Source organism: Phoca vitulina, unplaced genomic scaffold, assembly GCF_004348235.1.
Source record: "Phoca vitulina isolate PV1807 unplaced genomic scaffold, GSC_HSeal_1.0 scaffold9, whole genome shotgun sequence".
Lineage (NCBI taxonomy): Eukaryota > Metazoa > Chordata > Mammalia > Carnivora > Phocidae > Phoca > Phoca vitulina.
The window spans coordinates 9235625-9258779 of record NW_022589712.1 but is presented as its reverse complement, the minus strand read 5'-3'; the positions used below and the strand labels follow the sequence as shown (position 1 = coordinate 9258779).

Genomic DNA, 23155 nt, shown 5'->3' with positions numbered 1-23155 from the left:
TCACCCGGGCCGCGCCGCTCCCCGCCCCTCCCGCCGCCGCGCGCTCGCTTCCGCGCACGTGACGCCGGCGGCGCGTCGCGCTCTGACGAGTTCCACGGGGCCGCAGGCTCCCGGGCTGCTGTCGCTCCCGCTGCGGCTGCCGCGGCGACTGTGCGGCGCCGGGCGGGCTCGGGGCGCGGGCCGGGCTGCGATGGAACCGTGAGTGCCGGGCGGGCGAGGCGGGCCGGGGTTCTCCCCCGGCTCCCGGGCCCAGCTCCCGGGAACCCCGACGCCGGGCCCTCCGCCCACGTGGAGCTCGGGACCTCGGGGAGGGAGCGCTGGCCGGGGGGCTCCGCGGGGGTGGCTCGGCGCGAGCAGTGGAGCGGGAGCGAGCAGTGGAGACAGGGTCGGGGTTCCGGGACCGGTCTCGGCCAGAGTGCACCCCAGGAGGGCCCTTCGAGGCCGGCTCCGGCCCTGCTCGCTCCGGAGAACCGGTGACACCGCCCCCTCCCCGTCCTAAATGAGTGTCCGTCCGGGAGGGACACCTCACCGCCTTTCCTGGGGCAGCCCTGGGCCCAGCCTCTCCGCTGGAAGGGCGTTGGCCCCCTGCGGCGGGCAGGGACCCTGTTCATCACCTCTCGTTAAAGGCACCCAGAGCACCCCCGCTCTTTGTGATCTAGCCCAGCCGAGGGTAAGGGCAGGTGCTTTCCAGTGGCTTTTTGATGATGTTGGCACGTTGGGAACCTGCCACAGCCCTTTTAGATCTCTGGGACACCGAGTTTTATGAGTTTTAATTTGCTGACGTTGGGCCTTATTTCCTCTGTGAAGTTCAGGGGTTTTAAGTGGAAAAACCTGTCCAGGGCCCCATAGACGCCATCCCTGAAGCTTGCCTTCGACGCAGCAGAGTCACCTGGGTGCCTCCCAGGGGACATCTGGGAAAAGAAAGAGAGAAAATAAAAAATAAAAAAAAGAAGTTTAGCGCTTGAGTTGCAAAAAGTCAGAAGTCACAGAGAAGGAATGCCAGGGGTCTCTTCGCCGCATGTGCGCGGGGGGCGGTTGGGAGGGCAGGTTCCCACAGCTGAAGGCGACCTTCAGACAGGACTGTGTGAGTCTCTGTATGTTTGGGGTTGTAGAGGCGGGAAGGGTTTGCGTTGGAGCGCTGCCGGTTTCTCTGACTGCGGCCATAGAGAAGATGGGAGGTTGTTGCCAGAACGCAGACACGTGTACTGGAGGGAAAGCTTTTCCCTCCTGCTGCCTCAGAAGTTTCTGACTCTGGTTGTCCATTTAAGTAGAGGAAGCCAGGGTAGTATAAAATGTGGATGCTGTAAAGGTCTTTCTCTTAATTAAACCCCAGGCAGAGGGGGGTGGGCGGGACCGCCTCTGCACAACTCCGGGGCACCATTCATTCGTGGTGTCTGTCAATAGCACGCTTGGAATGCGCCTGAAGATGCCTTCTGGCATTGCGCAAGTTGTGACCCGGTAGCAGAGTGACCACGAGCATGTTTTAGGTTCTCTCACAGAGTGAATCTCCTTGGGTCCCCACAGCACAGCAGCCCTGGGTGGTGCGTGGTGGTGGTATCCCTTGTACTTGGACAAGAGAGGCGGAGAGCTGGAGGTGGCGCGGGTCTCCTGGGGAAGTCGGGTGCCGTCTGTTACGTGCGGGGAGCTAGAGCAGGTGGGGGCCGCTAGCTGAAGGAGAACCTGTAGAGGCACGTGTGAATGAAGGATTTCAGGGGAGTATTCAAGTGTGTCCTGCGGGGGAGGGGGAGGGGACAGTGGGCAGCGTGATGCTCTCCTAGTCGCCATGCCCGACTCTGGTGAGCAAGGGGCCCGGCTGGTGGGATGTTGGGATCTGGAGGTCAGCCGGCCACCACTGTCTAGCATTCAAGATGACGTGACAGACGTGGAAGTCAGAAAAAGGCTTTGGCACACATAATAATCTTACGAGGAAACAAGCCTGAAGATCTGAAGCGTGTCCTGGATCCAGGCTCCGGGTAGGGTCAAAGTGCTCTTGTTGCCAGATGCCACAGAGAGCCCCGCGGTGAGAAACCTGGGAAGGGACAGGAGCAGGAGAAGCCACAGACGGAATGCGGTGGGGGAGGGGTGGGGGAGAGCGGAAGAGAAAAGAGCAGCCCCGGGGAGCGGCTTAGCGGGTGGGGGCTAAGTTCGGGGTCAGTGGCACTGCCACCTCCCTGCCCGACCTCCCTGACCTCCCTGCTCACATGCGGCCCAGCCTACTCTTTTTCAAAGGGCAGGAGAGATTGCTATCCAAAGCAGTCAGGATAAAGAGTTCCTGGTTCTTAGAGCTGTAAGCTGAAGTTTCCTGCAAACCCCGCTCCTTTTCTGATAATGTCAGGCAAGGGCCAGGTGCTGGGGGTTCAGGAGGAGAGGACAGTGTAGCGCAGGGCAGAGCGGGTCTCGGACACTTGCTACCCTGACGTCCTGCTGGAGCTGCAGCGCTGCACGTCGTTGAGATTTCTCAGGTTCCTTTGTTGCTTTGCCCTCTTGCATTTCCCTGCAGACTGGAATAAGGTTGGTGTTTTGTGTGTGTGTTGCTTGATATTTGCAACCAGTTTTGAAAGAGTATATTTTACGTGTGTCTCTTTCATTCTGGGTGCATTTAAGTGTCGAAGTGAATTAAGTAGACTCCTCTTCTGCCTGCAGTGAAGGGTGGCACAGACAAATCAGCACAAACCTTGTGGTTTCTGTGTCCCAGGCCTTCCGAGTGTCCCATTGCTTGCGGGGACACCAGGCCTGGGTCAGTATCCTATTCTTGTAACGACAGAGTTTTTTAGGATTGTGTCTCTTAGGAATCTTTTTTTTTTTTTTCCTTTGCCCTGAACCAAAATGATCTCTGGAGCTAATAAACAATAAGTATTTACTCTGTACCAGATACTGCTGTGAGCACCTTTATGTGGGCCATTTCGTGGGCTCCTCACAGCTGCTCTCCCCGTGAAGAAGTTTCTCTTAGCATTCCCGTTATGACAGGTGACAACACCGAGGCTCAGGGAAGTCACGTGAGTTTCTCAAGGTCACAGTACATCGCAGAACTGAGCCTGAAGCCCGAGTGGTTGGCTCCAGAGCCCATGTCGTGGCATGAGCACGCCCACCTCGCAACAGCAGCAATGACGGAGCACTTACAGGGGCTTTGGTGTAATCGCTCGTTCAATGACCACAGCAACCCTGGGCGGTGGGCCACCTCGGTGGTGGGAATTGTAGAGCTCAGGGAGTGGCGGTCGTGAGAAGGACAGTGGCGCACCCCAGGCCATCCTGCTGCAGCCCCGCAGTCTGTCCTCAGGTTCTTCACCACCAGATGCACTGCCTGGAGCTGGGCCAGGGTGCTGCCCTTGGCTGGCACCTTGCCTGTGCCGACCAGTGTGTGGCCTGCTTCCTTGTTCTCTTTGCCTCGGGAAGGGTGTTCGGTGGCCTAACTACCACGCTCCTGGGTGTGAGTCACTGGGCTTCCAGCCTGGCAAGGATACACATGAATTCCCTGTTCCTTGAGGAGTGTAGAGGGGCATATTGTTCACTAAAATACATATTGAGGTTGTTGGGCCTTGGATGTTTGCATAAGGGCTTTTTTGAATAGGTAATGATAAGTGATTTGTAATATAGTCAAGTTTGAAATTTGAATATATTCAGATATATTCAATATATTTCACTGATTGAAATTTCAGAGTTCTTATTCTGTTCTTCCCGCTAGAGTTTCTTCTTCTCAAAACCCATTCAGTGGTAGGTTTAAAAAGGAAAGATTTTGGTGAGGGGGCCAAAGAGTGAGAGTGAGAGAGTGGTGGGCCTTCTTTCTGCCTCTGTTCTTGGGGGTTCAGATCCCACCTCCACCTCCTGCCAGCTGGGACCTCAGCAGCGAAGGCTGCCCCTGGCCTCTATTTTCCCGTATGTAAAAGGGCTGATAATACCTGCCTTGCAGGACAGCCCCTCGCCTGGTCCTGAGTAGGTGCTTAGGGAATGACAACTGCCCTTTTCTTCAGTTGGTTGAGCTCTGAGCTGGAGGAGGGGAGATATTACATAGTGGATCCTCAGATATTGGTAGGATTAAAACAGATTTTTTTTAAAGAGAAAGTGGGGGGGGTGGAAACGCACAACTATTATTACTGTAACAAATCTGAGCTCTTCCTGTATGCTTGCTACACTGTCCTGGGCTCGTCATGCTTTCATTTATGCCCCCCAGCGGCCCTGGCGCATTCTGCTTGTCTCTGATTTACAGTGTCTACTGGGGCCCAGAGAGTCACCTAGCTTGCCCATAGTTGCCTGCCTCGTGAGTGGGGGAGCCAGGATCCGAAGCCAGGCTGACAGGCACCAGGCCAGCGCTTTGGACCACGGGAGAAGAGATTATTTTTATACGGATTATGAAAGAAAAACAAAATCTTTCCTTAAAACATGCGAATGCACTGAGAGATTGCAAGTCCCTTCCCACTGCCCCAATGCTAATTTTTTAGTTCTAGAGGGGGAGATCTGGGAGTGAGTTGAACGAGTAGCAAAATCTGTGATAACGGAAATATTTATAATAACAGGTCTTGCCTACCTACTGTATCGTGACTTGATGAGGCCAGATAAAATAGGTATTCACAGAAGCACTTGGGCCTGCTGGCTGCTGTTCCCCCCTGCCTTCCGGCGGGGGCTGGCTGTCACTGAGGGTTGTAAGAGGCCCAGGTTCCTTCCCATCTCACCCACATCGCTGAAGGCGCCCAGAGGTGTTTTCTCGCATTCTCTGCTCAACCAAGTCTGTCCATTTCAGGGTCATTGTGCTCCAGGCCCATGAAGGGGCTCATTGAGTGTGTGCCTCCCGCACGGCTTGTCTCTAGTGCTGTTTTATTAACTTTTATGGGGCCTGCGTGGGAGGGGAGGTGTCTGGTGGGAAAATAATGTTGGCTCCAGCAGTGCTGGAGGCTCGGCGGCCCTAATGGGGACACTGGCCTTCCAGCTGGCCGAGCAGGGGCCTGACTGAGGCTGTGCGCCGAGGGGAAGGCACTTGCTTGGAGCTGCTCTGGCCAGTTCCCAGACCCAGAGGGCAAAGGTCAGGGCCATAAAAAACACGAAAAGACAACAGTGGGAGAAAAAGTTCAAGTTTGTGATTCAGTGGTGTGTACTTTGTTCTAGCAGGGAAAATAGTAGAACATGAGGAAACGAAAGTAAAACCAGGGAAGCATGCATAGAAATGGAAGGAATCAATAGTTATTGGACTAAGGATCTAGAGTTAATGGCCTGCCATTAGTAAGGCTCAGTGCTGGACACCGAGAGGCCAGAGGGGAGCTCCAGGTCACTGGAGGCGTGGAAGTCTGTGAACGATTGTCACCCACGTTGAAATCCAGAAACGGGCATGTGCCTCTGCCCTGCATTTGAGGAGACATCTTCCTTTTCAGAGTGGTTGTGGGCAGCCTCAGGGGAGGCAGGACCTCGGCTGGGCAGGGAAAGATGGGTGCCTAGGGGCCGGAGGGCAGGGAAGGCCTCAGTGACCAATCATCGATGGAACGAGGAAGGCCAGCGTCTTAGTGACAAGGATGCTTGGTGGCTGTTGCACATTCTGACAGGACAGTTGCAGGTGCCTTGAACTGGGAGGTTTCTATAGCTGTGTGATTTAGTGTCTTGAGTTTCATTTTTAATTGTGGTTTTTCTTTTTTCGGTATGCGTATTGAAGGGGAAGCTTTTGGTTTTAAAAGAATACCCATGAAAAGGGGCTTAAACAACAGGTGTGTCGAGGAGTTGAAGTAGGCTTGTCCAGGGTTAATTCAGTGGCTCCGTGTCCCTGGTGGCCTGAGTGGTGTCCATCTTCGGTTCTCAGTCCTGGCCTGTTGCAGTGTCCACCCTCTTACGTGTGATCTGGCCATAGCCAGTCGGCGCTTTCCTGCACGGTTATGCCCTGAAGACAGAAGAGGCTTTTCTCACCCATCCCTTCATTAGGCAGGGAAACCTTTCCTCGAAGTGCCTGGCTGGTCTCCCTCAGGTTCTGCATTCTGGTGGGGACGGGGGCTGGGACAGTGAGGCTGGTCTCCCTGGCAGGAGAGCAGGGGAGGAGGGGCAGACAGCCGGGGCACCTCTGCCCTGCCCCAAAGAAAATCCCTTCATCTCCCATGGTTCCTGTTCCTTCTTTAGAACGAAGTGGGGATTATGGTGGGAGAGTTGTGTTCAAAGAAACACCCATAAATTTGTTGTGCCAGCAACAGTTGGGGGTGAAGTGTTTGGCTATCACTCAAGGTGACAGGGAAGCCACTGGAGAGTTCTGGACTGAGAGCGAACACACCTGGCTTTCAGAGCAGCTGGGTGGAGAGCAGAGTGTCGGTGCCAAGGCCAGAAGCAGGGGGAGCAGGGGAGGCCCACTGCAGTCCAGTGAAACATGGCAGGGCCTGACTGGAGAGCTGAGAAAGGCCGAGACTCCGTATATTTTGAAGGCTTTGTGGATGCATTCGATGTGGGGAGTGAGGAGAAGACAGAGGTCAAAGAGGACTGCCGAGTTGGAGTGACCACTTCCTGGGACAGGGAACACTGCAGGATGGGGTCAGCGGAAGATCTGGAGTCTGGTTCCGGAGTCTGGACTTGGATACCCAAGTTGGGGGGGTCAAGTAGGTGTTTCCTGCCAGACTGGGGCTCAGCTGGGCTGAGCCTAGAACGTGGGATTGTTCGCACCTGCATCGTCTCTGAAGCCTGAAACAGGAGGAGGTCACCGGGGAGTGAGAGGGCAAAGGGCAGCGCCGTGCAGATGTGTCCCGGACAATGCTGATGTCTGGCTGAGCGAGCTCTACACGATGGTTCTCCTGCTCTTTTGTTGTGGGGCTTGATGGCTGCCCAGGCTTCATGGGACTTGGAAGCCGTTCCTTGGGAAATGGTTATGAATATGCACAAGACGGGCAGGCGTGGCTTGTAGTGATTTGGATTATGGCTGCAGTTTGGGGGACTGGCTTTCCAATAGAGGTGTTTTTAGTTTCTCTAGGAAATATGTCTGTGGTATTTTATTTTATTTTTTTAAAGATTTTATTTATTTATTTGAGAGAGAGAGAATGAGAGAGAGCGAGTACATGAGAGGGGGGAGGGTCAGAGGGAGAAGCAGACTCCCTGCCAAGCAGGGAGCCCGACGCGGGACTCGATCCCGGGACTCCAGGATCATGACCTGAGCCGAAGGCAGTCGCTTAACCAACTGAGCCACCCAGGCGCCCTGTCTGTGGTATTTTAAATCACCCACAAAATTGAGGTTAATTAGAAGGGACCTAAAGAGTCCAAGCCTACGCTAAGGGATGGTCTGTTCCATTGCATTTGGAAAGTCTTCCAAGGGCCCTGGGGCTTCAAGGAGGCTTGCATTTTCCAGTCTGCGTATTGAATGCCTGCATGTGAGAAGAGACGCGGGCCTGGAGAGGAAGACTGGCGTATGGTCCACTCAAGAAGAGAGAAAGGAGGGACAGCCGTCCTGAGCTGGCAAGGTTTTGCTCCAGGCCTTCCTGCTCTCATTTTCCAGGGAGGAGATCCTACCAGCTGCTGTGCTTGACTTGGCCACAGTGTTTGGGGAAATGCTCCCTTGTAGCTTGTTGCCAATTTGAGGGAAGTACATAAACACTTTTGAGATAATGAAGGAAAGTTGAGTAGGTGTTTTTGCGTGTCTGGCATCCATACAGGTAGATGGGTACTTTGTCTTCAGGCGCTCAGCCATGTGGCTGTAATAGGTTAAAGACGTGAGAGACAGCGAAGGAGGGAAAGCTTCCTGGAGGAGGTGGGGCGTGCAGGTGAGCCCTGCTGAGTCCAATTTCGATGCTTTGGTGGTGAGAAGAGAGAGCATTTCCCATCAGGAGAGCAGTGTATGCAAGGGCTGGTCCAGAGTCTGGCTTGACCATGTTGGGAAACAGAATTTAAGCCCCGGATGCGGATGCTTGGGTTTAAACGCTTCCTCAGCCTGAGCTCGCTCATCTGGGAAATGTGCGTGGTGGTAGTACCTACCTCGGAAGGCAGCCGTGATGACCAGGGAGGTGGTAATGCACGTGGGGTACATGCAGCACGGTAGGAATCCCAGGCAGGGATTTGGGGGGACCTTGGGAGCCATGAGGAGAAGTGGAACCTTGACGGAGTGGCCGTGGGGAGCCAGAGGCTCCCTGTGCGGGGCAGCGTCTGGGAGGCCGGCTCCGTGCTGGTGGTGGCCGGGCCTGGGCTGTGAGGCCCGCACTGGGAAGGAAAAGTTAGGAAGCAGGACACGCCTCCTCCTGGTTGGCTGCAGGTGCAGGGCGAATGAGAGGCGAGCATCCTCAGAGGGGACCCCGAGGCTTCAGGATGTGGGGCTGGAGAAAGGGTAGAGGCAGGAAATGGGCAGTGGAACAGCTTTTTCATTTGTTATTTTGTGCTTTAATGGGTTCAGTTTTAAACTTACTGACCATAAAGTGGTGTGGAGTCCTAAGTGAAAATGTCCTGGGAGACACTATCTCAGAACAGGATCAGGGGCAGGCAGGGCTTGGGGATGGTTCCTGGAGGCGGGAAGGGGCATGAAGGAGGAAGCAGGGTCACCCGGGGTCGGAGAGTACACAGTGTGGGTCCCAGAAGGGGATGGGAGACAGTAGAGGTTGACATGCAGGATGGGTTAAGGCTGCTCGATCAGAAGCCTCTTGGTCATGGGCTCCATGCCTTTTCTGCATCACAGTCTTGCCTCTGAGCGTTTACAGAACATTCCTTCTGTTGGTGGCCTGATCATAGGGCGTAAAGGCTGTCTCCTCACAGAGACTTGGCTGCGCCGCTGGTTAGTTTAGCTTGATTGTCAGAAACACATTGGTGTTTCGGGTGGGAGGGGAGGTGGGAGGTAGGCCGAGAAATGACTGGGTGCCTGGTTTGGGCTGGAAGTGGCTGTGGGGCAGCTGGGGCCGGGAGATGTGAGTGAGAGCGGCTGGGGCTGCCTGGACTCTCCGCTGCCGCTGTCTTCATGTGGGCATCTCACGGTTGCGGCTTTGACCGAACAACAGTGGAGAGCTGTGATTTGTCTCAAATAGGAAGATGTTCCTGAGGTTTTGGAAGTCTCTAGAGTTTTGGTGAACTGCTTCAAAGTTTTAAGACGTGAAGTTGAGAGTGGAAGGAGCCCTGGGGAGGAGGCACCGTCGCGCAGAACTGAGCTATCTTGGTGCTGGCCCTGGCCCACAGCACCGTGTGGCTGGAGGCGGTCTCTGGGCCCCAGATCCCCCAGCTGAGGATGCCTGGAAAGGTTTACTGCTGGTCAGGAAGCTGAAGACCGAAGTGTGGCTCCTTCCCCAGCCGGTCCCCAGCAAGCTGAGGTCATGGACGTGGTTGTGCCCAGTGGCATTTTCTCGGGCAGGGGACTGCTTTTGCTATCTCTGTGTCTTTTTTCCATTGAATTGGATGAGGCCTGATTTCTGAACCAGGAGAATCTGTAATAAATTGGATGTAAGTGGCAGTTTTAAGGAAGGGAAGCACTAGATCTGTATTGAGCCCCAGAGTGGGGAATGGGCACAGCGCCCCCGGGCGGGCGGGTGCTGCAGGAACTCGACCTTGTGCTCTTGGGGCCTGGCTGGTCTCTCCTCCCGTTCCCTCTCTTCTGCTAAGTAACTGCTTTCCTAACAAGTTACTGATAATGTATTTTAATGATAGAGTGTTTTAAAAATCAGAATTTAAATATAATTATTCTTACTCTGTTTTTCTCTGCTTCCAAGTAACCTCTTCTGGGCTCTTGCCTGTGCTGGGAGCCCTCCGTGCCCCTCAGAGCCCCCGCATGGGGTGGGGTGGGTAGGTCGCCCTGAGAGCAGCTGACTCCGGTGCCGTAAATGACTCCGGGTAATTTTTAAAATAACTTCAGATTTACAAGGAGAGCGGCAGAGATAGTACAGAGTGTCTGTACACCCCTCACCCAGCTTCCCCTCATGTTGGCATCTCAGCACCGTGGCACGTTTATCAAAACTAAGAGAGCAGCACTGGTTAAATCTTGAGCGATGTGGAGGAGAGGTTGCGTGTGTGAACTACAGACTTCAGTTGTCTTCCCCAGCATCTGATCCGTTTAGCGTTGTGTCGGGGTTTTTCACAGTGAGAACGCCCCGTGCTTTCCCTCCTGCAGACTGTGTAGAGGAACTGCATTCTTAGCCTCGGCACCTGTGGACAGCAGAGCGGTGACAGAGAAGACCTTGTTCTGATGTCGGCCCCACCTCCCCAGGGCTTTCCCCAGAAATGCAGTCGTGGAGGTGGGTCCCCTCAGCTCTTCCTGCTGCCCAGCCTCCCTCCTGGGGACCAGCAGTTACCGCCAAGGGGCAGAGCTGTGACCCCTTGGGCAAGTGTTCTGCAGTCTTGGACCTCAGTGTCCCCGTGTGTAAGTCGACGGGGTTGGACTTCCTCCCTGAGGTCCTTTCTGGCTCTACTATTTTAAGGCTTTCAGGCCTCTTAAAATCTTTAGGGTCCAGGGGTGCCTGGGTGGCTCAGTCAGTTAAGCGTCTGACTCTTGACTTTGGCTCAGGTCATGATCTCAGGGTTGTGAGATCGAGCCCCGTGTCAGGCTCCACTCTCAGCTAGGAGTCTGCTTGAGATTCTCTCCCTCCGCCCCTCTCCCCACTGTCCCCCACCCCCGCACTTTCTCTCTCTCTCTCAAACAAATAAATAAATCTTAAAAAAAACCCAAAAAAACCCTTTACGGTCCCAAATTGGAGTTGGGGTCAGCCTACTTAATTCACTGGCTCTCATTTCTCATGCATAGTAGGGTCGTTTGTGGGTTCGCCTTTGGACCTGCGTCCCCAAGAAAAAGACAGAGGCACTCATTCCTTTATTTCTTCACTGGTGTCGTCATTCCGTGAAACACGGTGACACTGACCTCCGAGTTCACTCGCCCAAAGGCCTGGCGGGTCCTCTTGGAGAGAGCCGGCTTGGTAATCGGCAAAGCCACGTCTCAGCGAAGGTGGCTTATGGGCCCCAACCTTTGCCCCAAGATACCACCCAGGTGATTTCCTGCTCAGGAACTGGAATCTTGAGCGATGTGGAGGAGAGGTTGCGTGTGTGCACTCAGCACCATAAAAGCAAATAACCTTTCCCTCCGTTTCAGTTCTAAGTCTGCTTTTCCCTGGCCTGGGGTGTGTGTCCTGTTCCTGAGGCATGAGAAGTGCCTCCTTCTGTCTCAGCTCCCAAGACCAGGAAATGCTAGGGGAATAAAAATAATGTAAAAAGCAAAGCAAAACAGCCTCCCCCCTCCCACTCTCGTCTCTTTGGATTTATGGGTTTCCACTTTAGGTTATAGGGCAGGGGTCCGCCATTTGGGGGCCAAACCTGGCCCGCCACCTCTTTGTGGTAGAGTTAAATCGGAACCCAGCCACGCACACGCGAGCACATGATGTCTGGGCCGCGTGTAGAGGCGCCGTGTGGACTGGAGACAGAGACTGTGTGGCTGGCCAAGCCTCAGACAGTCATCGTCTGGTCCTTCATGGATTTTTCTTTTGTTTACTGACACCTGAGGTAGGGAGTTCTGGAAGAGAACTGATCCCTCCGCCACTGCCATTTTCTTCTGAGCAGAGGAGAAAGTAGGCGTGATAGGCAGGGACCCTCCTGCTGGGGTTGGGGGGCTGTTGGGATGGGTCCGCGCAGTTGCTCTCCACACTGGTGTAAGTCACAGGCGAGTCGGGCAGCTTGCTCAGTTGCATCAGAACCAGACCCACAGCGAAAGTCAGGCTGAGCTTCACCAGGAGGGCTGATGCAGGCGAGAGCCCGGCCGGGGAGAAACCAAGCTGTGGGCCACTGGAGGACCAGCTGGTGGCACCCGCACTTCCCAGTCTGGGCTTGATTGTGCCAGCTCACAGCTCAGACCGTGTGTTGGCCTGAGTGGGTTGGGGTCCTCTGTGCCCTCGGGCTCTGCTGTGGCCGCTGAAGGTGGGCGCGTGTGGAGGGCGTTCAGCCACCGCGTGTGTGGCGTGAAACATGCTCTCGTGGGCACCGAAGCCACAGCGCGCTCCTGTGCCATGAGGAGTGGGGTCTGGCTGGCCAGTCGCCCACCCTGCAGTGGTCCCTGAGGTGACTTAGGCACTGTTGTCGGGCAGGTCACCTGGGTTTAGAGTAGGTCCGCTTCTGAGGGGGGAGGGGGCGGCCTGATGCAGCCTGGGGGTGTTGCTGGTTCGGGGAGGGGCCTCCTGTGGACTCAGCACCCCCCACCTAACCCCCCGCCCCCGGCTTCTCTGCAGGCTGGCGCCCATGCGGCTCTACACGCTCTCCAAGCGCCACTTTGTCCTCGTGTTTGTCGTCTTCTTCGTCTGTTTTGGCCTGACTGTCTTCGTTGGGATCAGAGGTAAGGTGCAGTTCTTGGTCATTTTATCATTTACAGTCACCCTGGTGCGTGCTTTTCAGCCTGGCCAAGCTGTACCCACTTTCTGTCACCTGCTAAGGGCCCCTTGGCAGAGGGTGAAGTGCCACTTCATTCTGAACCCACTGGGCAAGGGGTAGCCCGGGTGTCTCCCCTCGTAGCAGCCAGGGCTTGAGTTCAGCCTGCCAGCACCTGGTGGCCTTGACTGCGTACCTTTTATTGGACCGTCAGACATTTCCGTCAAGGCTCCTGTGCTCAGGACCCAGCCTGGGCGCTGGGGAGTTCAGAACATGCTGATAGACGGGGGCCACAGGCCAGGAGTGCACATTCTTGGGGGGGCATGAGACAGCTATGAGCACGGGGCTGGGGTGACCAAGGGGAGCCGGGAGCGTGACTAGTGACGCCCTGAACTCTTGGCAGGAGGGAGCCTGCAGATTGGCTTTGGCCTTGTGTGAGGGCCTCAGTGCCCCAGGGTTCCATGGCATGCAGTGTGAGGGAAGAGCCACACCGTAATGGTCTTCGCTTCAAAAATGCCTTTGAAATCACCCAGTCCAACCCCATTTCACACAGATGGAAAACAGAATGAGAGAAGTCGGCCCGTTTTCATAAGGTTCCCAGCAACCCGGTCTCTTCGGCCCTATCCAGGGGATAGGAGACCAGGACCTGCCTAGGTTGTTTCTTCTTTCCCCTTAAATATCATGTTTGGTGAGCATGATTTCTGGGAGGTGTTTGTTTAATTACATTTCATATTAAAGCGTGAACGACATTAGGCTCAGCCTGTCCCAGAGGCAGTTGCGCCTCCAAACGCTAGTTCCTGAACCTCAATGTGACTGGGGCTGGTGACTGGCCCGAGGAAGCTGGGGGTGAGGGTGGTTGCTTAGGTGGCTGTTTGCCCGCCGATGATGAACATCACGGTGACAGTAGCAGCTGTAGCCAGTCTCCTCTTTTCCTTCCCGTGAGGTCACCAAGGAATAAGTCACATTAATCCCGGCACAGTACATATCAGTCATCTTACTCAATTTTCATAGCTGTCCTTTGAAGATTGGTAGGAGAGGCATTGATAGGCTTATGATTGGAGTCTCACGGGACCTCAGCCAATTCTTGTTTCCCTAAGCTACTATCTGTTGCAATATCCGTGATTATATTCAGCCTTTTCCACTCTTGCAAAAATGAAGTGATGCACCCAGGCTGAGATCAGAGAAACGATGTCAGGATTCCCACATCCCTTTCCTTCTCCCCAATGGGTACTGGTGTTAGGGTTCTCCAGAGAAACAGACCAATAGGATATATGTAGATACCAAAAGAGAGATTTTTTTGTGCCTTCCGGGCCTGCTCGGGCCTGATCAGACAGGAACCACTTCCATTTGACGATTAGAGTGCTGCCGTGCGTGCCCAACTCACGATGGGCAGCTCAGGTCTCATGGTAACTTGGGGGCCCATGGGTAAGTGTTTAGTCTCTACTCAGGCCCAATAGTAAGCCAAGAGCTGTGTCTTGCAAGGAGAGTATATGTGGAGGAGGGCAAGGCTTTGCTCCAAAGTCCCAAGGTCCTGCACTAAGATTCATCCATAGGGCCCTACCAGAAGCTCCAAATGGCATCCCTATCTTCTCCTGACATTTCAGACACCTTTATATCTGCCGGCTCGTATGGCCCCAGCAGGCAGCCTGCACGGCAGCCTGGACCTGCTGGGAAGCCTTCTCTTGTTCCGGGCCCCACTCAAAACTTGCACCTTTTTGGGTCACTAGGTAAATAGGCCAAAGTATCACACGCAAGCAAGGAACATGTTGCCTCTAAAACGCGAAGAGGCGAGGCCCACTAGGCATTGTGCCTCTGTTTTGGTTGTAGGGGGAGCCAAATCCAACAGTTTGTCTTTTGCCTTAGAAGGGATAGCTCTCCATGGCGCACACCACGGGACCCCCGGAAATTTCACTGAGGTAGAAGGCCCCTGAATTTTAACCAGATTTATTTCCCGTGCTCTGACATGCAAGTGTCTTACCAATGAGTTTAGGGTGGTTGTTCCTTACTCACTAGGTCTAGTCAGCATAATGTCATCAATGCGATGGACCAGCACGATAGCTTGTGGAAGGGAAAGATGACCAAGATCTGTGCAAACTCTGATGTGTGGCTGGGGAGTGACATACCTTTGGGGTAGGACAGTGCAGTGAAGGTGTATTGCTGGCCTGGCTGCCGGTGGGCCTTATTCCCAGGCATGCAGAAGACTGCTTCGTCCTGTACTTGCTGGTAGAGCAGCCACCTCTCAGCTACCGGAGGATGTGTGACTTTGCTCAAGCTGTGCGGCAGCTGCAGCCGGGATCACCCCCTGGTTAAGCCGATGGCGGTCCCCTGTCCTCTCCAAGAGCCACCTACCCTCTGCCCAGGCCAGATAGGCGAGTTGAATGGGGGTGTGGTGGGAATCTTTCACGTCCTCGATGGGAACACTAATGTCTGCGGCCTAGGAATGTGACACTGGTTTTGATTGTATTTTTGTAGGTAGAGGCTGTTCTGGTTACTTCCATTTGGCCTTTCCCGCCATAATAGCCCTCACTCCACAAGTCAGGGAACCAGTCTGGGGATTCTGCCAGTTGCTGAGTATCTCTGTTGCAATTATGCATTCTGGAACTGGGGACTTAGCCATAGGGATGGGTTCAGGACCGACTGGGCCCATTGTGACATGTGCCTGAGCTAAAACCCCATTGATTACCTGACCCCCATAAGTCCCTACTCTGACTGGTGTTTGGGGTTTCATGAAATTGGGGTCAGTTCAGGGCCAGTGTCCAGGGGACCCCAACATGTATTTCCTTTTCCCCAATGTGCAGTTATCTTGGTAAAAAGGCTGTAGGTTCCTTTGGGAGAATGGTTAGCAGTCTACATTTTTGGCAGTGTACTGGGGTGCTTTCTTGAGGGAACCAGTCTTCTTTCCTTCATTCAAGGGGTTTGGGTCTGTAAAGTGACCCAAATCTGGAAACTATTGATGGACTGTGACTCTCTGTTTTTATGATTCAGGTTAGACTCTTGTTCACTTGACTTAGACTTTTCTGCTTACACAGATCAAGTCAGACTTTAGCAGGCTTCCTGTGGATTTCACTTCTAGGAACGCCATAATCAACTAGCCAGTCCCATAGGTCTGTGTGAATCAGATTCTTCTGATTGCTGCTTTGACTGTCCTGTCCATTACAGGAGTCATACCCACCTTGCTTTGGATAGGTGAGCACCGCTGCTTGGCCCCACCGCTCCCGGGGTCCAGTTACTCCCATTGCGCTGGGTTTCCCCAGTTCACTGACCATGGTTCCTGCTGTAAGATCTGGTCCACAGAGCAGGGCAGTCATAGAGCTCGTTAAGGATGCTGGGGCCTCCCTCACAAATTTATTTGTCGTAGCAGTGGTGAAAGCTCTGTGTCCTGGAATCTCCCAGCAGGTCTTCAATGACAAATGTACCCCAATGTTCCAACCTCCCTAAGCCTCCGAATCCCTTCCTTTCCATTAAACCAAGGCAGGTGTGGCATTTCTGATTTGCTCACTGGGGACCACCTTTTGGTCCACATTTTAACCAACCATCCAAACTGTTAGAGCCCTTCCTAACTCCCTGAGCTCCAACATGCAAAGCAGAATCTCTCCTTAGTGGGCCTGCATCCATAAATTCAGACCGATCCAACTTTATGTTCCTTCCACCATTTTCCCACACCCTTCGTATTCATTCCCACATATGTTACCCGGATTTCTCTCTATATAAACGAGAAAACTCATGTAGTTCTTTTGGAGTGTAGTGCATCTCCTCATGGGTCATACCTTGTACCTCACCTTTAGGAGCCTGCTGGAACTTGAGTCTAGTTATCGTTCTAGAATCAGAGAGGGGAGGTTGCTGAGCAGAATCGGCATTGTCTTGCATGGCTGTCAGGGGAGTCTGTCTCCTTCTACTGGGAATGGGGAGAACTCTTCCAGTGGCAAAGAAGATGCATAGGAATTTAACAGCTCCGTGCCCCCATCTTCATTAGGATCTTCCTGCACGTCCCCAGGCCAGGATCGCTTGAGCAGTGAGGCAGCCTGTGAGGCTGGTGTTCAGCTTGTGTTGTAATTCAGCCAGTTGCAGGATGAGATTCTGGGCTTGACTTGCAGCACTCAGCGCTGTGGCTACAGGAGGTCAGACTCTCCATCAGGGCACACCGAAGCCGTCAGATCACTTACGCAGCACTGGAGCTGGGAATTCAAACCCTGGAGCTCACCTTGTCCGGGGACATTAGGAACAACCAGTCAACCTCATTCTATTTGTTTTCCAAAAATATTCTAAAATATCACAAATAGAGTCACTTAGCTCCTTCTTATAAGTGGTTGAATCTAGGAGTATCCAGTGGAGATGGTTTGCATATTTTCATGAACCAGTGCTGTCTTTACTGGATGTAGAGTCACTACCATCTTTACACCTGATCAGATTAGGGAACCAGTTCCAGAAACCCCAGAACCAATAGGAAGAAACTCTTCCTCCAGGCACCTGGGTGTGGCTCAATCGGTGAAGCATCTGCCTTCGGCTCAGGTCATGATCTCCGGGTCTTGGGATTGAGTCCCACAGCAGGCTCCTTGCTCAGTGGGGAGCCTGCTTCTCTCTGTCTCTTTCTCTCTCCCCTTCTGCCCCTCCCCACTGCTCATTCTCTCTCCCTCTCTCTCTCAAATAAATAAAATCTTAAAAAAAAGAAAAAATTCTTCCTCTATAACCACTCTCAGTACCAAATTCTATATTAGGGTTCTCCAAAGAAACTGAATCAATAGGAGGCATATATATATATATATATATATAGAGAGAGAGAGAGAGAGAGAGAGAGGGAGAGAGGGCAGGGGTGGAGGGGGAGAGAGAGATTTATTATAAGGAACTGGCTCATAGGATTATGGAGGCTGAGAAACTCCAAGATCTGTAATCCACAAGCTAGAGGCACAGGAGAGCCAGATAAGGTCCAGTCTGTGTCTGGAAACAGCTGAATATTGATGGGCCAGCTTGAGGACCGAGAGCAAGCCCAGGCAGAGAGCAGATTCTCCCTTACTCAGCCTTTTGCTCTATTCAGGCCTTCAACCATTTGGATGAGGACCCCCCCCCCCACATTGGCAGGGAAGTCTGCTGTCCTCCATCCACTGATTCAAATGTGAATCTCATCCAGAAACACCCTCACAGACACAGTCAGAATCACCTTTAGCCGGATATCTGGGTACCCACGGCCCAGTCAAGTTGACAAAAATCACCGTCCTCAGTCCTCTGGTAATAGCGTTATTAGGATTTCAGAATTAGGAGTGCCTTAGAGGCCACTGACTCAGTTGCCCTCATTTTGCAAATATGAAAACAGACTCAGAAAGCCAAGTTAGCTAAGACTAGAGTCTAGACTTTTCTGACTCCCAGTTCTTAATTCTGAGAAAGCAGACTGCCTTATTTCCTGGAACAGGGGTTTGCTCAGATTGTGAATCTTTTAGAATAAGCCTCACTGGGGGTGCAAGCCTCCTTCCCACACAGGGACAGCCTCAGCATTCATGAACACATTCCAGACACTTGTCACTGCATTGGTTATGAACTTGTTACATAGTCCTGTGCGTACTTGTGTGTCTCCTCCTCTAAATGGAGGATACTTGGTCACTGAGGCAGCCCAGAAAACTAGCATCACAGCTGAGAATGATTTTAGATGAATTAAATTAAAATCTGCTTCACGCTGCTTTCCTTTGAGGCCAAAGCTCTGAAAAATTACCTTGTAAGATTCCGTGAAGCTTATATATCTGCTGTTTCAGGAATATACATTGAGTGTACATTCATATATTTTATGCTTTTTTATATCCTGAGCTTAATAAATATTTTTGGAAGACTGGATTAATTGGATGAACAGATAAATGTGTCTCAATTTTTTAGCAGAAATCTTTATACTTCACAAAATACATAGACGTTGTCTGTGTCATTAATAGTTTCCTGGATCCGAGCACTACAGAGCGAGCACTCATTGAAAGCAAAGGAGAGGTTTTGGCGCAGATGGATCCTGGGGGAATCACATGTGGTGTGTGGTGGTCATATCGTGTCCCCTGCGTTGGGAAGTCATGACGTGCAGCAGTGTGGATGTTGTGTGTCTGTGTGTTTATATGTCCCCTAAGGACAGAGCAGGACAATAAGACCACCGCTACATAATGTGTGTCTTTCTTGGCATTTGAAAAACAATCAATAAATTAATTAGCGATATAGATATAACCTGCTTTTCTCATTCTCTATTACACTTTTAGGGCCCAAAGTAATCCAGACGTCTGCAGCTAATTTTTCACTAAATAACAGTAAAAAGGTAAGACTGGGTGGAGGGGGCAGCTGTCGGGGTCACTCCGAGGGTCCTTGGGGCGCGCCACCCTTGATGTGCAGCTTGCTTCTTAGGCAGCACGCACGTCTCACACCACTGTCAGCTGCTGGCCTCTGGGCTCTCTGGTTTGCTAGAAGGACCTTCTCTGCTGCGGCAGTAGCTCAGTGCTGGAGAGGACGGTGCTGTCAGCCCGGGCAGCAGCAGTTGCTTTCCAAATGCCGGTTGACTCACCCCGATCCCTCACACCCGCAAGTCTTCCTAGACTCTGAGTTCTGACAATGCTCCCGTGGGCATCTGGCTGTTTCTTACTATATTTACACAAGTTAACGCAGGTCTCTTTCTTTTCTTTTTTAAATGTGGTTGATTCTTCATCTTTAGAGAAAAACAAAGGTCTTTCCAATTGGAGAATTTCAGTAATCTTTAATAAATGCTAATTGTGAGAGCCCAAACAACTAAACCCCTTTCTTTTTCTGCATACCAGACATATCTTTACCTGTAAACTGAATGCAGTTGTCCCACGTTCTCATGGCACCATAACGTTTAAATCTGATTGACCCCAAACGCCTCCCTGCCTTCCTTCTCTTAGCTCTCTGGTAGGTTTTAACCCTTACAGTTTTCAAAAAAGCAAACGGAGAAAAATGTCCAAAAACTTACCTTTTAATTCTACTCTTGCTAGTTGGAAAGGGCCCTCTGGTTAGCCCACTGACATTTGAGTTTCTTGATTTTCTTTCTCTCTTGCCCTGAGGACCTGATTCAAAGAGGTGCTACCATTGGGATTTCCTGAACATAGTTTGGTCTTTTAAAATTTCTCTCAGGGGCGCCTAGGTGGCTCAGTTGGTTAAGCGTCTGCCTTCAGCTCAGGTCGTGATTCCAGGGTCCTGGGATCGAGCCCCACATCGGGCTCCGTGCTCAGCGGGGAGCCTGCTTTTCCCTCTCCCTCTGCCTGCCACTCCTCCCTCCTTGTGTTCTCTATCTCTCTTTGTGTCAAATAAATAAATAAAATCTTAAAAAAAAATAAAAATAAAATTTCTCTCAGGATGTCAGTCCTTTTTTTTGACCCTAAAAATAGCAGCCGTCCCACCAAACTGACTTGCTCCCAAAAGATCAGACTCACTTCTGAAGGATGATAGACCATCCTCTGGTAGGTTTCAATGCCTCGTGGCTTCGGGCAAGCCTTCAGTCACAGAGCATTTCTGTCAGTTCTAAAACACAGATACTACATATTTATGTTCAAAGATTTCATTCAAATAATGCATTTCTTTGGCACCGTCGGTGGGCTCCTTAAGCAATGTTCTCTGTCTCCCACGGCTGCTAGGAGCCAGTATTACGGTTTTCAGCACACACTGCAAAAGCATCATTGGCGATGGGGTCCCGTCTAATTTTTCTCTCCAGGGGCAGTAAGACTTTCCTAAAGCTGTAAACAATAGACCTCAAACAGCGACTGGTACGGCATATTGGAACTGAGGAAATGATTCTTGTGAATATCAAGCTCTATTCTTGGTGTCCTTTATTATCTTATGGTACATCTTATCCTATGTACTGTTAATTTTTTTTTTCTCCAGGATGGCTTTTCTTGCTATTTAAGTAGGTATATGGTCCCAAGGCTGCAGATGCTGGACATTGCCTGCTTAGAGGTTTTCATGAGACAGAGGGGGTTGCAATAGGAAGCTAGTCTTTTCTTTTTCTGGAAGGCAAAATTTTACTTATATTGTCTAAAGGAAAACCACACATTTCTGTTTTGAGCTTACACAAACCTTTTTTTTCTTTTTAAAGATTTTATTTATTTATTTGACAGAGACAGAGCGAGAGAGGGAACACAAGCAGGGGGAGTGGGAGAGGGAAAAGCAGGCTTCCCGCGGAGCAGGGAGCCCAATGCCCAATGCGGGGCTCGATCCCAGGACCCCAGGATCACGACCTGAGCCCAAGGCAGACGCTTAATGACTGAGCCACCTAAATGTAAATTTTGTACGTTAAGATGAGGTATTTGGTAGACTTAATGAAAAGGTCATACGGATTACTTAACTCTTTTTTTCTTTTTGCCTTAGCTGAAGCCAATTCAAATCCTTTCAAATCCATTGTCTACATATAATCAGCAACTGTGGCTCACGTGCGTTGTGGAGTTGGATCAGTCAAAAGGTATGAAGCCTGACATTTCGGAACGGTGTTTCTTTGTACAAAGCACCATATTTTAAAGATTGAGAGAGCTTTAAAATCTTTGAACAAGTGCTCAAAGATGGATCACAGGGATGTTCATTAGTCTTTATAACAGCAACAGATTGGAAGCCCCTTCCATGTCTGCCAGTGTCTTCCAGAGAAAGTTATGATGCAGCGCTCAGCGAGCGCCCGTCAGCTTAGCTCAGCGGCTCCACAGGGTAGCCACGGCTGCAGCGCCTTTTCCCTGGGGTTCTGGGAGAGGCTTCAGTTCTGATGCCCTGAGGTGAAGGTTCTGTCCCCCAGGGACACTTGGCAGTTGTCACCCCGGGGCAGAGGAGTGCTCCTAGTACCTAGAGGGTGCTGAGCATCCCGCAGTGCACGGGACAGTCCCACAGCAGAGGGTGATCTGGCCTCAAAATATTGGTGCTGCTGAGGCTGAGAACCCTGCCCCGGCGCATCCGGTCCCTAACGCTGCAGCTCTGCGAGTCTGGAGCGGCACTAGTTACGCGTCCTCAGGGAGAACGGAGAAAATGGTCACACATTGTTTTCCATGTTCTGTGATGCAGATGAGGCGCTTTGGCTGCGAAAGAATTTGAAAAGATAACCCCAGAACCACAGTAAATTAAGTGAAAAAAAAATGTGTATTACCAAAAAATTAACCCCCTTTTGTAACATTAAAAAAAAAAAAACAAATGAATTTGGTATCACTGTGTATTTGTATGCCTAGAAAATGGTCTGGAAGGATGAACGTAACATGTTAATTATGGTTATCTCTAGGTGGTGGGATTTAAGTGTTTAATGACATCTTTGTATTTTTTTGTTCTCTGATTTTTTTTAACAGTGGGCATAAAAACAGGAAAATAATAAAATATGTAATCAGAAAAATAAGAAATCTAATTTTATTTTAGTATAAAGTTAAGTTAGAAATTTATGTGGGAAATTAAAAAACAAAATTTCATTAGCCATGAAATGCTTGCCCTTTTATGAACCCAAACTGGGGGACCTGTAATGTAGGTTTTTACATAGGCCCCTGGGTAACGGGTTGGATGTAGAACCTGATGGAAAGGCTTTGCTTTGCAGACAAGTGTGAGGTTTTTCCCATGTGCTGAGGCTGAGGTGGTTGCAGGACCCTTCTGGGCACTCACCGTGGCAAGTGTGATGTGCCTGAGGTGGTCTCTGACACTGCATCTCTTTCTTTTGTAGAAACATCTATTCAGACAAGCTTCCTCATGACTGTTAAAGTTGACGGTGTAGCTCAAGATGGAACCACCATGTTCGTTCATAACAAGGTTCACAATCGGACGAGGACCCTCACCTGTGCGGGGGTGAGTGCGTTCGAATGCCAGCGATTATTCATCATGCTGCCCTGTTACATGCCTGCTTTCCTGAGTAAAAGAATCGAACCATACCAGTGATGGTGCAGAACACTCACCTAACTCTCTACACTGATACCTTATAAATTCTTACATACACACATTCACACACACACACACACACACACACACACAGAGGGTGCCTGTTTTCACTGTGTACTGCCTGGGGTGTCTACACATGGCTGTTCACGGGCTTCTTGTCGCCTGTGAAGGTCTGCGCTGCTCCCTGGTCATCCTGAATTGTCAAGGCTTCGGGTTTCCAGCCCTGCTCCACCCGCAGGCCTGAGGCCCCAGCCTTGTAGGGAGAGTGGCCTCCTTGTTGGAGCGTCTGCTTCAGGGTGCGGTGTGTGGTTATGCGATGGGAAACCTGGTGGTCCAAAGTGAGAAAGGAACCCTCACTCTTGTTTTTTTGGCACCATATTCTGTCAGAATCCCGAGAGTCAGAACTGGGATCGCTCTGTATATAGCAGGGAGGCCCCCTGGGATGAAGCTGGTCGTGGGGGGCATGGAGAACACAGGGAACATCAGAAAAGAGAATGCGTGGATTGGGGGGTTAGGAAAGTGGTTTCCCCGGCAGGCCTCATGCCAGGCTTCCCGTACATTCAGGCCTCCCTCAGTCCCCAGCGCAGGCCCACAGAGCCCTGTTACCAGAGCCCCATTGTACACAAGAAGAAACTGAGGCTCAGAGAGATCAGAGCACTTGCCCGAGGGACACACACAGTGAGCAGGGGCTGGGATCTCAGCCCATGCTTTTGTGTTCTAGAGCTCGTGCCCTTAGCAGCCACACACCGCCTGCTTCAGGACAGGGAAGCAGCAGGCCTGTGTGTCCTGGCAGGAAAGGATTCAGGTGGGGGAGGGTTCCTGTTTCATGCTGGCCCCCGTCTGTGGTCCGTCCCTGCTGGCATCTGCCTGAAGATCCCGAGGCGGCCACTCCCTGACCCGAGCAGCGGCTCCGCCCACGGGGTCCACCTTGTGGGCAGGTGTTGCTTGGAAAGCCGCACAAGTGACCAGACTCTCACTCTGCTCCATTGTCACCTGTGGGAGGAGGCCTGGGCCAGCCTCTCAAATGTGTTGTCCT

At 51.8% G+C, this 23155-nt stretch overlaps 1 protein-coding gene across 3 annotated transcripts in view; it reads left to right on the top strand.

Annotated features, from left to right (window-relative positions):
* The window catches only part of TMEM181 (transmembrane protein 181), a 71626-nt gene that overhangs the window by 19458 nt on the left and 29013 nt on the right, over nt 1-23155 (top strand). The window contains exons 1-5 of one of the 3 annotated variants that reach the window (XM_032407555.1): nt 102-198; nt 12126-12229; nt 18483-18538; nt 20596-20686; nt 21908-22029. In XM_032407555.1, coding sequence (XP_032263446.1) covers nt 191-198; nt 12126-12229; nt 18483-18538; nt 20596-20686; nt 21908-22029 — 381 coding nt within the window. In that variant the 5' untranslated portion in view covers nt 102-190. Of the gene's footprint in view, nt 1-101; nt 199-12125; nt 12230-18482; nt 18539-20595; nt 20687-21907; nt 22030-23155 lie in introns of those variants that run through there. The other 2 variants (XM_032407554.1, XM_032407556.1) reach the window with 2 other exon arrangements.